General features: G+C 42.7%; 1 protein-coding gene across 2 annotated transcripts in view; it reads right to left on the reverse strand.

Moving 5' to 3' along the window:
* Positions 1 to 871: 871 nt before the first annotated feature.
* FBXW9 (F-box and WD repeat domain containing 9) overlaps positions 872 to 15,735 on the reverse strand; it is a 30,283-nt gene continuing 15,419 nt past the window's right edge. Inside the window, exons 6-11 of one of the 2 annotated variants that reach the window (XM_061616713.1) lie at positions 12,441 to 12,532; positions 11,355 to 11,503; positions 10,195 to 10,308; positions 9,770 to 9,859; positions 9,181 to 9,246; positions 872 to 8,958 (exon numbers count right to left, since the gene is read on the reverse strand). In XM_061616713.1, the coding sequence (XP_061472697.1) occupies positions 8,884 to 8,958; positions 9,181 to 9,246; positions 9,770 to 9,859; positions 10,195 to 10,308; positions 11,355 to 11,503; positions 12,441 to 12,532 (586 nt within the window). In that variant the 3' untranslated portion in view covers positions 872 to 8,883. The remainder of the gene's footprint in view (positions 8,959 to 9,180; positions 9,247 to 9,769; positions 9,860 to 10,194; positions 10,309 to 11,354; positions 11,504 to 12,440; positions 12,533 to 15,735) is intronic. The other variant, XM_061616714.1, reaches the window with a different exon arrangement.

A 15,735-nucleotide genomic window follows, 5' to 3' on the forward strand; every position in this document is an offset into this window, starting at 1 on the left:
CCTCTTCCTAAAAGTGGAGCCTTTCTGCCTGCTAGCCAGTGGCACACCCTTGCCCTTTCCAGTTCTATTCCATGCATCTCCCTGTTTTTTTTCTTTTTCTCTCTATTCTCCTAATAGCACCGTGGTGGTGGATTCCCTTTCTGCAGCTGTAGTTTGCTGGAGATTAGAAGGGGTGGGTGGAAGTTCTGCTGTCTCAGCCATTGTGATAGTTGGAAGGAATCAAGCTAGACTTGATGAATGCCCATTAGACTAGCTTGCTGTAGTTTTAATAGTTGGGAGGTGTGTTTCAGATATTGTGTGGGCATTCACAAAAGGAACATGGGGAATTTAGCTAGGGCAGAGGGACAAGGTGTCTAAGAGCATACCCATCTTATTAAGAACAGTTAAATAATGTTTTGTAGCCATGACTGCTAGGATTTGTGGGGTGAATTGCTGTTGAACTGTGTATCACCAGTGTGCTACCTTTAAGTGGCACAAGGTGGAAAGGTGCATGAACTGAGCTAGTGCAAGAACCTAACACATAATACAACCCAGAGCCCTGTAAGAAAGCACCCCTAAAATATGCAGCTTGTGCTATGATAGCCTGCATCTCAGAAGGAAGTTTTGATTTAAGCCTGGAGAGGCCTCAAGAGAGACTCCATTACAGGATACCAGCTGTGCATGTTCCAGACAAGTTGAGGTAAATTTGGTAAACTGGTAAATAGACATACTTCTGTGTTTAGCCAAGATATGATCACCTAAATATCACTCCTTCCTTTCCCCCTCCTCATAACTGCTAAGCAAATAGTTTACAGTAGCCTGAAGGCTCTTGCCAGCAGAGCCCAAAGGATGCATTAATCTATTTTCCCCATCTCACCAAGACAACAGAAGATTTCCCTAGAAGCCATTTTAAACTCTTCTTGGCAGGCTGGCACCATCTTAAGATATTTAACACTCATTTACTGTCTAGAAGATGGGATTTAGTATTTATTTATTTATTGTATTTATTTATTGTATTTGTATACCGCCCCATAGCCAAAGCTCTCTGGGCGGTTTACAGCAACTAACTACAAGGTTACTTTATAAATGAATAATACAAGTACAATTACAATTTTGTTAAAATTTGCAAGTTTCAAAAATGGCAACAGATACAACATATCCCAATAGGATATAACATGTATACACAATTCCCCAAGTCCCATGCATCCAAGAATGCACCAGTGCAGGAGTTGGTTGCAGAAAAGTCCAAGATAGGAAGATCAGGGTCCCCACAGATAAACACCATAAAACCTGGACCCCAGTCAGCCATAGCAGTAGGCCCCTCAGTATGTATTTAGTGTCTTTGTTTTGTTAATTTCCAAGCCCAACTCAAGCATAAGAGGTGATGCTTTTCACCTCTGCAACAGGAATCTTTGGATACTCAAGGGACCTCACCTCTCTGCCCAGGAACTTTCCTGGACACTCCCCTGCTCCTCACCTTCTCGCTATCAATTTTGTTGCTGAAGAGGTAACCTTACTTCCACCATCAAACCCCAGCCTTGCAAATAAGGAAAGGTATTAAACTCTCTCACAAGCCCATCAGCTGGCCAACCTCAATTTCTCTTTCCCCTTCCGTCTTCCAGTTTCAAGCCCCTTAATTTCTCTCCTGCTCTTTACTTCATCATACCCCCAAACTCTAATTTTTTTCTTCTCATTCTTGCCTTAAAACCTTCCACCAAATCACTCCTGAAACCTCCCTTATTCCTCTCCCCTTCTGGTGCTACCTTCATCCAACATACCTGCCCGCCACTCCTCTTTTCACTGACCACTGACCAGGCATGCTTTCAGAATAACGTTTGCGTTGGTTTTAAACTCAGCCTAGTATCAGTGTGCTGTTTATTGCTTTTGTTTAATATATTTAATAAATGTGCTTATTCCCTTTTGGGAAATAAGGCAATTCCCCTTTTAGAAATAATAAATTTCCTTTGCTTTACCTTTGTGTCTTAACTCTTGGGGTGTCAAACTCTGGACTGCATCCAGGTTTCAACATCACAAGATCCCTAGAATTGAGTGTCAGATTGCATGTGACAATCACAGGCTTGCATGCAAACTGCTCTTCATAGAGTTGTTGTTGTTGTTATGTGGCTCCAAGTCGACCACGACTCATGGCGACCCTATGCATCAGTGACCTCCAAGAGCATCTGTCATGAACTACCCTGTTAAAATCTTGTAAGTTCAGGTCTGTGGCTTCCTTTATGGAATCAATCCATCTCTTCTTTGGCCTTCCTCTTTTTCTACTTCCTTCTCTTTTTCCCAGCATTATGGTCTTTTCTAGGGAATCATGTCTTCTCATGATGTGTCCAATGTATGATAACCTCAGTTTCATCATTTTAGCTTTTAGTGATAGTTCTGGTTTAATTTGTTTTAACACCCAATTATTTGTCTTTTTCACAGTCCATGGTATGCGCAAAGCTCTCCTCCAACACCACATTTCAAACCAGTTGATTTTTCCCTTATCCGCCTTTTTTACTGTCCAACTTTCACATCCATACATAGAAATCGGGAATACCATGGTCTGAATGATCCTGACTTTGGTGTTCAGTGATACATCTTTGCATTTGAGGACCTTTTCTAGTTCTCTCATAGCTGCCCTCCCCAGTCCTAGCCTTCTTCTGATTTCTTGACTATTGTCTCCATTTTGGTTAATGACTGTGCCAAGGTATTGATAATTCTTGACAAGTTCAGTGTCCTCATTGTCAACCTTAAAGTGACATAAATCTGCTGTTATCATTACTTTAGTCTTTTTGACGTTGAGCTGTAGTCCTGCTTTTGTGCTTTCCTCTTTAACTTTCATCAGCGTTCTTTTCAAGTCATTACTGGTTTCTGCTAATAGTATGGTATTGTCTGCATATCTTAAATTATTGATATTTCTCCCTCCAATTTTCACACGTCCTTCATCTTGGTCCAATCCTGCTTTCCGTATGATATGTTCTGCATATAGATTAAACAAATAGGGTGATAAAATACACCCGTCTCACACTCTTTCCAGTGGGGAACCAATCAGTTTCTCCATATTCTGTCCTTACAGTAGCCTCTTGTCCAGAGTTGCGCATCAGGACAATCAGATGCTGTGGCACCCTTATTTCTTTTAAAGCATTCCATAGTTTCTCATATGCTGTAATCTATAAAGCACAGGGTGATTTCCTTCTGAAATTCCTTGCTCCGTTCCATTATCCAACGTATGTTTGCGATATGATCTCTGGTGCCTCTTCCCTTTCTAAATCCAGTTTGGACATCTGGCATTTCTCGCTCCATATACGGTAAGAGCCTTTGTTGTAGAATCTTGAGCATCACTTTACTTGCATAGGATATTAAGACAATAGTTCGATAATTACGGTTTTCCCTGGGATCCCCTTTCTTTGGAATTGGGATATATATTGAACGCTTCCAGACTGTGGGACATTGTTCAGTTTTCCATATTTATTGACAATTTTTTGTCAAAATTTGGACAGATTCAGTCTCAGTAGCTTGTAGCAACTCTATTGGTATGCCATGTTCCTGGTGGCTTGTTTCTTCCAAGTATTTTAAGAGCTGCTTTTACCTCACATGGTAAAATATCTGGTTCTTCATCACATGGTTCCATCGCGAATGAATCTGTCATCCTTGCATCTCTTTTATAGAGTTCTTCAGTCTATTGCTTCCATCTTCCTTTTATTTCATCTCGGTCAGTCAGTGTGTTCCCCTGTTGATTATTCAACATCCCTACTCGTGGTTTAAATTTCCCTTTAATTTCTCTAATCTTTTGGAATAGGGCTCTTGTTCTTCCCTTTTTGTTGTCCTCTTCTATTTCTATACAATAACTATTGTAATAGTTTTCTTTCTGTCTACATACTAGTCGCTGTATTGTTGCATTTAGGTTTCTGACCGTGTTTCTATCTCCTTTTGCTTTTGCTTTCATTCTCTCTTTAACCATTTTAAGAGTTTCTTCAGTCATCCACTGAGGTCTTTTTCCCTTAACTAGAGATATTGTCTTTTTGCAGTTCTTCTGGTTCTCTGTCAACTAAGTTTAAAGCCTCAAATCTGTTCCTTATTTGATCTTTATATTCTTCTGGGATGTTATTTAAATTGTATTTTGGCATTATGATTGCTTTGTTCTTCTTCTTTAGCTTTACTCTGATTTTCGATACGACCAGTTCATGATCTGTACCGCGGTCTGCTCCTGGTCTTGTTTTTGCAGAAAGTATGGAACTTCTCCATCTTCTGTTGCCAATTATATAATCAATTTGATTCCTATATTGACCATCTGGTGATGTCCACGTGTACAGTTGTCTTTTTGGTTGCTCAAAAACTGTGTTTGCAAGAAACAAATTATTGGCTTCACAGAATTCTATTTCTCCTGCTTCATTTCTGTCTCCTAAGCCCCATTTCCCCACAATTTCTAGTTCTTCTGTTCCCTACTTTTGTATTCCATTCCCCCATGATTATCATCATATCTTGTTTTGGTGTGTGATCAATTTCCTCCTGTACTTCTGCATACAATCTCTCCAATTCTTCTGCGTTTGACGTTGGAGCGTAGACTTGGATGATGGTTAATAGGTTTCCCATTTAATCTCATTGATATGACTCGCTCAGACCTTGAATTATAGCTCCTAATTGCTTTTGCTACATCACCTCACTATTAAAGCAACCCCGTTTCTTGATTTTTCAGTTCCTGTATAAAGTATTTTGTAGTTGCCCGACTGAAAATGTCCCATTCCCGTCCATTTTAATTCACTCACGCCAAGTACTGTAATGTTGATACGTTCCATTTCTTGCTTGATAATTTCTAACTTTCCCTGGTTCGCGCTTCTCACATTCCATGTTCCTGTTGTGTGCGTCATACAACTCCGGATTCTTCTTTCGCATCTGTGCACATCAGTCTCTGGGCTTCCTTTCGGCTTTGACCCACCTGCGTCATTAATCACAGCGCTACTCGTACTTGTCCTTTGTTCTTCCCCAGTAACTCGGTGAGTGCCTTCTGACCTGGGGTGTCTCATCTTCCAGCACTATCTCGTCTTGCATTTCGGATACTCTGGTCATAAAATTTTCGTGGTAAGAGGTATTCAGAGGTGGTTTACCATTGCCTTCCTCTGAGTTTGGATACATCTTAGTCTGGTGTCTCAGCTTTGACCATTCCGCCGTGGGTGCCCCTGCTAGGGTCTAGTCTCTTGGTCTAGACTCCTGACGGCATTGCTCTCAGCTTCTTCAACACTCTTAAACCCCCTCACCACGTTAAGGTGTGCATCCTAAAGGGGGTCATAGAGTTGGAAGGGGACTATAAGGACATAAAGTCCAACCTCCTGCTCAATGCAGGAATCCTTCTACTGCATACCGACTCCTTCTCTTCAGGTATCTTCAGAATATTACAGAGAATTCTGGCAGTTGAAATCTCTCACTTTGGTAGCAATTTCCAGAGGCCACACTAGTTTCTTGCAACAAAGCAACCCAAAATAATGTGACACCTGTAGCCCATTTCATTGGATGTATGAAGTTTCATCCTGAGTTGCAGGTGTGTATGTATACCCAGAGAGAGGGTGAGGGTAGAGGGAACTGCACACAGTGAGGTCATGAAGAACTGTGATAATTACATTATTAACAATGGTCATTCACAAAACATAGTTGTGTTGATAACACAACATATCCAGGTATTGGTAAGTCAATTAACACATGCAGTGTGATAAAAAAAATGTCCCACGAATGAATATAGAATGTCTCTCTATATCCCGTTAGCAGTGCTGAGATTCCAGTTGGAATTAAGATGCTTCTGTTCATTCAGAAATGGCTTGAGAGAATTTGAGACCATTTTATAATAGTATCACACCCTGACGGTGTTAACAAAATACATAACACACTTTGATTTTTAAGTAAGTTTGGGCCCCTTTCTATCATTTGACTTCCAGCAAAAAAATGCATAAGTTTTTATTCACCACCATTTGTTAACAGAATATTGCTGAGTGATCTTCTATTCCTCATCTACAATTGCTTCTTTGATGGTTACAAGGCAGTCTTCCACACCCAGCAGCAGGTTTCTGTTTTATAAGAAATCTTACCTTTTATTTTTACCTTTATCTTTACCTTTTATCACTAATACTTTTCTTGATTGTTCTCCCATTGTTTTCAAAAGACTACTGTTTTTAAAATTAAACATATTAAAATAAAGTTGTTTTTTAAAATGGTTACTTGCCCCATACCACTTAGTGGGCTTCATTGCTTTGCAAGCAGGGATCTATACCTGGGTTGCCCACATTTAACGCCAATACTAAAGTCATTAGTCCACATTGGCTCTCATGTACTTCAACAAAAACACTCTACCCTTGTTACAAGGAGAGCAGACTACAACACAGTCACAGGTCACACAACCGGTACCTTGCATCACATCCTGGTAGGAGCCTCCTGGCACAAGTTTTGCCACATTGTTTGAACCAGCTTTACTAGTTTTGAAAACCCAAACTGCCTGTTGCTATTTCAGTGTCTCATTTCAATGAGAGGAAAAAATAAGGCAGGCTAGGACACAAGGAAGTAGGCCTAGGTGCAAGCTAGAGGCATTCAATCCATTTCAAAGTGCTTCCTGCACACAGCAGACAGACACAGTGGTAGGACTCCTGCTTTCCACACTGTTGCTCTAAGAGAGCTTTGGTGCCTCCCGATAGTCAGGTAAGCAGGGGAAAGTGGGAGGCAATGAGCACACATTGCTTCCATTCCTCACAGGAGGAAAAAAGCACGGAAGAGTGCAGTGAACTTGGCAGATGGTAGTAAGGACTCCAGGGCAGGGCTGCTGGCCGGGCTTGTGCTTAGGTCCACATCCCAGCAGGGGCCCACCAGCCACGGGAGACCCCTTCTGCTCTACCACTGCTGCTCCTTTACTCATCAACTTTCTCTCTCACTGGCCTAGAGGGGACAAGTGAGCTGTGAAGGCAGAGGAGCCATAGCAGCAAAAGGAAATCCTCTATGGGCATCCTGCCATAAGGTCCCAAAACCTGAAGCCAGCACTGGTCTAACTCTAGAGAGTAGGTACAGTAGGGCCCCACTTTACGGTCCTTCACTAATGCGGTGGTCTCAATTAGACGCGATTAGACTAAACCCCTACTCATACTGCACTTGTTCTGCTTTTACGGCGGTTTTCAGGCATCGTGTGCCATTCTATTAAATGAGGAGCGCTTTTCGCGCTTTTCACTTTTCAGCAGGGGTCTGGAACGTAACCCGCCGTATGAGTGGGGCCCTACTGTAATTGTCCCTTCATCCAAATTCCTGCATCACTTAATACCTTTAAATTTGCTTCTCTCTTCACCCATGAGCAGGTTGTCTAGGTGCTGGACTTCTACTGGGTCACAGCGTCATCTAAACTGGGTCACGATTTCACCTTGGACTGCCTTCAAGTCGATTCCGACTTATGGTGACCCTACAAATAGGGTTTTCATGGTAAGCGGTATTCAGAGGGGGTGTACCTTTGCCTTCCTCTGAGGCTGAGAGGCAGTGACTGGCCCAAGGCCACCCAGTGAGCTTCATGGCTGTGTGGGGATTTATGATACCACACTATACAAACATATGGTTAAAAAAAATTAAGAAATGGGTCCCCAAAGGCATGTTTGGATTAAAGGTTGGTCCCGGATTGGAAAAGGCTGAAAACAACTATTGCATGAAGGACATCAGCCCCAGTATTAGGCATCTGTTCTCTCCAGTTCATAGCAGATACTATTTTCATGCCAGCAGGTGACATTTTGCTGTGCAAATAAGAACGGGTCAAAAGGAATCAAAGGCCATTGGGCAGATGAGGAGGTGATGTGTGAAGATGGAATAAAAGGCAGCTACTGCAGGCCAAAGGGGAGTGAAGCGGGGTAAAGTTGTGGCAGAAGATTTTTAAACAAACTGTAAAATGGATCAGAATTTAAAAAGGTAACAGAAAAGGATTTTGGCATATGATCTGCTTTTGTCTTGAATTATCATAAACAATCCTAGCCGCCCAGGTTCCTAACCCCAAGCTCTTGGGCTAGAAAATGAAACAAACTGAAGTAGATAAATCCAGCAGTCTACTGTTATGCGGTCCATCTGGGTCCAATCTAAACATATTATGAATGACATTCCACACATTTCAAAGTATTTTACATCCAAATAAGTGGCTGAGAAATGCAGCCTTAGTGTGAAAGCCCATTGGGGTTGACCTTTTCACATCTTATAATTGACATAACTATTGTACCATTAAAGTCATTCATAGGTTTCTGTTTGGCTGTTTCTTGCCCTCAAGGTGTTGTGCTTTAAAAGACATGCTACGTGCCATGAGAAACAAAACAAGGTACCATTGCTCCTGATCAGCCATTGTGGCAGTACACCTTTAATTAAAAATTGTAAACATGGATCAGAACTGAGTAACTAGAGGGTCCTTTTTATCTGATTGTAAGCTCCACCCTCCCCTGTTCTCACAACTCCTCTTCCTCAAACTGACATTCCGCAGGCATAGAACTGTGCCTAAACCATCATATCCATTCCTCCGAAAGGCCAACTAGTTCTCCTCCCTGACCATGCCACTCAACAGATGTTGCTCCCAGTGCTGATTGCGGCAGACTTAACAGTGACGGTCCAAGAGCTCAGAGGATGAGGAGCATGTGTACATGCACATATGTGCAAGAGAAATAAGAGTAGGCAGCTGGCAGGGAGGGGGCATGGACTTGTAGCCATACACTTATTTCTGACCATGGCTCTCAGTTACAACCTCTGTGGGACAAACTCAGGCTGAACTTCAACCCCTGACCTCACAGCTCCAAAGAGCATACAAAACAAAAAAACCCCAACAACTCAACAGACACCGGGACTCGGGACGGCAGGTTGTCTGAGACACTAGGCTTGACACCCCTGTGTTTGTGCAAGTGTGGCTCACTAGGTGACTCGTCGTCACACACTGAGCTTCCAGACCTCTAAAGAGAGACCACCAGAAGCAGCAACTGCCATGTTGCCTTCAACGCTGATCTGAAAAAGAAGGGAGAGGGAAGGGTCAGGGAGGTGGAAGAAATTAACTCAGTACAGTGAGCACACCTCGCAGAAGTCAAAAGATGCACCTCAGCACATAACCCCACCTATGAAAGGCACCTGTGGATGCTTTCTCCCACAATCTCTCCTGCAACCTTTCTCAAGATGGAGCCAATACAAACTGCCCGAAATACCGTCTACCAGTATCCCCATTATCCTTACCCCATTTAGTACACAGCTGTGTGTCCATGAACAGATGACCTTTGGCGGATCTGTGGGAACATGGATCTGGAAGAGAAATCCAAGAGGTTTAAGTCTGGAATCCTAAAGTTCAACAACAACAACAATGTTGTTTTCTAAACCACACACAAAAGGGCTAAGTAGAGAAAACAGCCTGTGGGACAGAGCCAATTAATCTAGAGCCACAAGAGTATTGTACTAATGCAACTGTGTGGCACACAGTCCAAAAACAGAATGGCCTGTGTGACTGATAAAGACAGAGTCTACAGTGTAGAAATTAGTCTGTACAGAGAAACATGGAAACCTGATGTGGAAAGAGGTTAATATGGTCTTTGCCATCCTTTATCATCCCTGTTCTAAGCTATTAAGAGTTCTCCTACAGCTGGTGGGAGAATCCAAGGGGTTGGTTACATTAGCTGGGAATTCGAGGTCATGAGAAGCATCATTCCTGCTCTGTCTTTCAGCCATAAAACTGAAAATGGGCAGGTTTTGCTTTGCTCCCACAGGTGTGTGTGTGTTAGGCCTGTTTATAGTTCAGACCTGTTAACTTAAATACTACTACAACTCTTACACGCAGTGTTTTGTCAGTGGAAGTTGTATACAGTGCACCCAGTGAGTGTTGGATTCCTGTGATCTGGGAGCGGTGACCAACATCAAAATACTGTGGAAAAAACAAAAACAGAGTGAGGCTCTCAGTGGGAGGCAATGCAAGAATGCTTGGTTTTTCCTGTAACAACTGAGTATTCTATGGTTAGGCACTCTATACTACTTCAACAAAAGACACTTGCTTGGGTTCAGCAGCAACACTGGCAGAAGCAAGAAAAATTGCTCCAAGTAGTCAAAGCTCATGAGATTTCTAAGGGGAATCCCAGCAGTGTTATAAATATCTCTACAATCTACTGTAAGCAGCACTGCTAAACACAACTAATTTTGTGGGTGGAGATTAGAGAAGTACCATATCTCCCTGTCTTTCCATGATTCAACTTCTCAGCGTACCCGGATGTGCTGGAAGCACCCTCCTCTGTTCTCAAAGACATACAGCAGCCCACGGTTGTCTCCAGCCCATAGTTGAGCACCACGGTATGACATGGAGAGGAGGTAGGAGTCCAGCTAGGGAAAGAATGGGACTAATATCACCAACAGCAGGTTAAATATGGTACACTAAAGATGCCTCTGGGTATGGACTGATTTAGTAAAGCAGATAGCTCAAGTAAGTGGACTAAATCATGTACAGTATGCTAATGCAGAAAACAAATGATGTCCCAAGCTACTTGCCAATCAAATCTGGGGGAAAATTATTTACGCTAAGTAAGGAAAATTAGCACAACTAGGTCCAGAGATAATGTAAAACCATGGTTTACGCTTTGTGCTAACTATAGTTAAGAATCCACGCCACAGTTTGAGCTTCCGCATGAACAGGCAAACCATGGCTTAGAGCTGCTGTTGTTTCCCATCTGACTCAGCACTCAGCTTCATAAGTTCATCCTTGAGGCAGAGCAACTCCCATTTCCATGTATAGCAGCTTCTTTACACAAAGCAATGATCCTTCCAACTACACTCTGTGAATACGGACAGAACAGCAAAGCCACAAATAATATGAACTGTGGTTTGCAAACCAGCTTCTGTTGTTTCAAAGCTTTGTTTATCAGCCCCAAACAAATCACATTTGTGAGCAGGCTCAGGTTCAGACATAAAAAAAATGGTTTAGCTAAACCAATTGTGGTTTCAAGTAATGCCTGAACCCAGCCTGAATGTAAACCAAAAACCATCCACACTCGCATGGGTTTGCATGCTACATTCAGGAGAATCAAGATCAGGCGAGACCAGTGCCAAGTTAAAAAGTTGGACAAAACCAGATGCAAGTCCCAGTAAACCCAATCCCTTCAGCTCCAAATGACCAGCCTCCTAAGCCATATAGCTTCCAAGTACCAACAACAGAAAACATACACCCAACCTGAACACAAATAGAAGCCAGGGTTTTGTTGATAGCTCCACCAATGGAGAAATAACCCCCACTCATATTCACAGAGAAGGGTGAAGGATTTTCCCGGCAAACTCAAGAGAAAATATCCAGAGATTCTAGTTTTCTTTGTTGCATTCCATGGAATTCTTCACCATTCTCTAAATGGAAAGGAGACTCAAGATCTGTAGCTCACCTGTAGCCTCTGGAGGACACTATTGGCCCGCCTGTCAAAACACACCAGTGTTCGGTCCTCACTGCCAGAGATAATGAAGCGCTCGTCAGCTGCAAGTGATAGGACTGCACTGGAATGAATCTTGCGGCTCTTCACTAGGGCTAGAGCAGCTACAAGAGAGGGCCAAGAGATGTATCAAAAGAGCCCTGTCACTTACATAACGTCTAACAAAAGAGTTCGCCCATTCGCAAACACCTCACACATATTCTCCATCTCTTTTAGATCACAGTCCTCTAGTTGAAATCTCCTTTCACTGGGCAATAACTATAAGCAAAAGAGGTGACAGAACTTCCTCTGGGCACTCTCTAGCCAGCTTCTCCCTACTCCTGACTAATCTGGGGCGCAAAGTTAACTTTTGCAGGTTTTACATGTGGAAAAGCTGCAAGGATTTCCCCCCACTTAGCAGGTCATATTTTTCTAGCCCAGGTAAGTAGTATCAGGAGCCACCACTTTGTTGCACAAAGCTTTCTAGTTAAGATGGCAGTCAGAAGCAGCTGGAATGCTAGTTGCTTCGGGTGTTGGGAAACACAGGCCTGCGGGGCAAATGCAACCCTCCAGGCCTCTCTATCTGGCCCTTGGAACTCTTACTAGGTCACACCCCTCACTGGCCCTGCTTCACACCCCAAATGTCTTTGCCTGGCTGGAGTGTGTCATTGATCTCAGATAATGCCTCTTGCTTGACTAGATGGAAGACAGAGAGGTGTTTGTAGAAACTGTACCATGAAAAAAATGGCATTCATTGTTCTGCCCACTTTTGCCTCTAGCCCCATCCATCACTGGAATGTGGCCCCTGGAAGGTTGTCCAAAAGGAAATGTGGCCCTCAGGATGAAAAAGGTTCCCCACTGCTGACTTGGGTGGTCTGAATAGGAGGGGTATCCCTCATCCATTTCTGGCTGCTGGTCCTAAGCCTTCTCCTTCCCACTGAGGAGATAAGAAGTAGCTTATCTATAAACTCTTAACTGCTTGTAACATTGACTGCTCGCAAGTGAGCAAGGCAGTTGCAGCTCAAGGTACCTACCGGTCCACAGCAAACAGCTGGCACTAACCTCGTGGGTCATACACTGTCACCTTCTTGTCATAGGTTCCCGTGACCAGGATGTCCGGCAGATACGAAAGACACAACACAGCTGCCTTCCCTCTAGAACAAGGGGGGAGGGGGTCAGATGAAGGGCCAGAACATACATGCATCTAAATCATACATAAAAATAAGTAAACCTCTGCTCAGCCTTAGGCCAAGACCAACATAATTTAGAAGTGGGATTAGCTGGTTTGCATTTTGCTGCCTTCAATGGCAACACCATCTGTCCTGTGAGATGATTGGAGAGAGTGAAACTATCTTCTTTATGTCTGCCGCACATCAGCCTGGGGCATAGACTTCCCAATTTCGGGGGGGGGGGGGGCGACAGCTGAGCCAAACCTAGGAAAAGGGGGGCACAGGCCAGTAGTTTTAGTGGTATCTCAGCAGTCTCCTGCTGTGTCCTGTCTTTGAAATTCACTTTTAGGATTATTATTACTACTACTACTACTACTACTACTACTACTACTACTACTACTACCACTTGTTAGATTTATTAGTTGCTTGTTACCCGAAGGTCTCCAAGCAACTTACAACATGATTAAAAGCCAAAAATACCATACAGAAAACAAAACCAAAATGAAATGAAAGAAACAATAACCACCCCCATGCAGCCAAAGCTTGGCAGCATACATCATGATACAACATCATCTTAGTTTATCAAATGCCTGGGGGGAAAAAGAGACGCCTTTCCCTGGCACCAAAAGGATGTCGATGAAGGCACTAGGTGGACCTCACTGGGGAGCATATTCCATAGATGGGGAGCCACAACTGAAAAGGCCCTCTCCCTTGACACCACCCTGGTCCAAGCCTCCCTCAGAGGGGGGACCTGGAGAAGGGCCTCAGAAGAAGGCCTAAGGGTCTGGGTAGATTCATACTGGGAGAGGCATTCCAAAAGATACTGGGGTCCTGAGCCATAAAGAGCTTTATAGGTCAAAACCAGCACTCTGAATTGGGCTCAGAAGTGCACAGGCAGACAGTGTATCTGGAACAGAATTGGTGTTATAGGTTCTGTTTGGCTTGAACCTGTCAGTAACTAGGCAACCACATTCTGCACTAATTGAAGCTTCCAAACCGTTTTCAAAAGCAGTCTACATAAAGGGTATTGCAACAATCCAGTTTTGAGATTACCAGAGCATAGATTACTGTAGCTAGGTTATCCCTGTCCAGGTAGGGTCACAGATAGCATGGTCACTTTAAGATCTGTAAATGTACATGCGTGTACAGGACAAACCGGACAGTCTCTATGCAAGAGAATAAATGCACACAGTTTTGACATTAAGAAAGGTAACACAGAAAAGCCTGTAATAGGGGAACAGTTTAATCTTCCTAGCTATTCGATTGCAGGAGTCTTGTTTCTCCTTCATTCAAAAGAGTAATTTAACAATTGACTAAATTATAACATCAAGGGTGCCTTTATTTGTTAAAGGCATGGTTGTAATCTCTGAACCAGTGTAGAGTACAAAATAGTTGCTGACCATTAACTTAATTTCTGAGCAATATACAGAGTTCAAAGTAGTGGCAATCTTCCCTTCAGACTCTTTACCAAGTATACTATGAGTGCAAGCACATTTTGGGGCAATTCCTGACAACTGTGAAGTGCATCATGACAGCTCTGATAGTCATGCTCCCAAAGAAAATCCATAGTCATGCCATTGTAATTTTACTTATATATCTTGCTTTTCTACCACAGTGCTTGAAAGCTCCACCTTAAAAACACAGACATTCAAAACAAACACACTACTAATAAAATCTCATAATTAAATTTATGGGGCATAACTGCAATCCTCTGCACAGTTACCTGGGAGCAAACACCATTCAACTCAGTGGTTCTTATTTCTTCTGCATAGGTTCAACTTATAAAACTTATTTGTCTTTAACAAACAATCTTCATACAGCCTGAATGCAAGATGGAGGGGTTCTCAGTATTAACGGTCTATCAGATCTTGGTTTCCCATCAGGCTTCCAGGGAAGCACCCTAAAGCCATAGCACGAGAGCAGGCAAACCTCTCTGTGTCTCCTGTTCCCAGCTTCTACTAGACTAAAAGACACAAGCCTCTCATTGGCTCCAGGATGGGGAGGCCCGCAGCCAGGTGAGGTGGGGGAAATGGCCACTCTCGTTTCCATGGCAACATCTCCCATTGAACAAGTTCACAGATGCGCTAATGAGGCTAACACAGCCAGCCAGAACTGTTCACTGGACAAAGGAAACTGATCTGTCCAGTTTATCATGTCTCTTTATTGCAGACTGTATTTCCTACAGGCACACAATTATAAGCTGGAAGAGGACTCTCAGATACCTTCCAAACCCACCCCTACAATCCCATAACACTGTAAGTCAATTTCCTGGCCATTCAATTACAGATCTGAAAGTCATTAGCTCAGGAACATAGGAGCTTAACTTCAAAACAATCTCAAGAAGCACATGACTCCAGTTAGACGAAAGAGAATCTAAAATGGGTTGCAGACACTAAGATAAATATTTAATAACTATGACGTAAAATAAACACAACTAATAACAAAGCTCTCCTATACCCTTATGAGGCGCATGCCTGTTTAAAATCAATGCTGCTGGAGTAGGTAGACCTTTCGGTCTTCTTCTGTGGCCAACTAAATAAAATCTATTAACAAAATACATATGAACAATAGTGGTTAATAGATGGTACACAATTCTCTGAAAATCACAATATATGTGGTTGTAATGGCGCTCACCCAAAGGCTTTAATACAGACGTTCTTAACAATAACAACTGGGCTTGTTCAAATACAGGATTCTATCAAACCTGCGCAAATAACAAAACAATCTTACATTAATCTTAGTTTTGGAAGTTCCAGAGAGATTCTGTGGGACTATCAAGAAAACAAAGCTTTACAGGAGGAAGCCTAAGCAGGAGCATATACTTAGAAAATCTGTCTTCTTCAGTGATTCAGTGGGTAGAACAGTCCAGAGGAAGGAACAAGCTGGCACTTTATCTATTTTGTTGATACATTTCATTTAGTTGGCCATTGAAGAAGCTCAAAAGGAGGAAGCGCGTCTGGCCTACCTACTCCAGGAGCACTCATTTATACAGGCATGCACCTCGTAACGGTATGGGAGTGTTTTGTTATTAGTCGTGTTTATTTTACTTCATAGTTATTAAATATTTTAGTGACTGCAACCCATTTTGGATTATTTTTCCTTAACTCTGTTCTCTCTTGTATGGTATTTTGTTAAGGAAAATCAAATCTTTTTGTGTGTTTGTTTAGACTAAAAAGAATAACACAAAG

This window comes from Rhineura floridana, chromosome 3, assembly GCF_030035675.1.
Source record: "Rhineura floridana isolate rRhiFlo1 chromosome 3, rRhiFlo1.hap2, whole genome shotgun sequence".
NCBI classification, from domain to species: domain Eukaryota; kingdom Metazoa; phylum Chordata; class Lepidosauria; order Squamata; family Rhineuridae; genus Rhineura; species Rhineura floridana.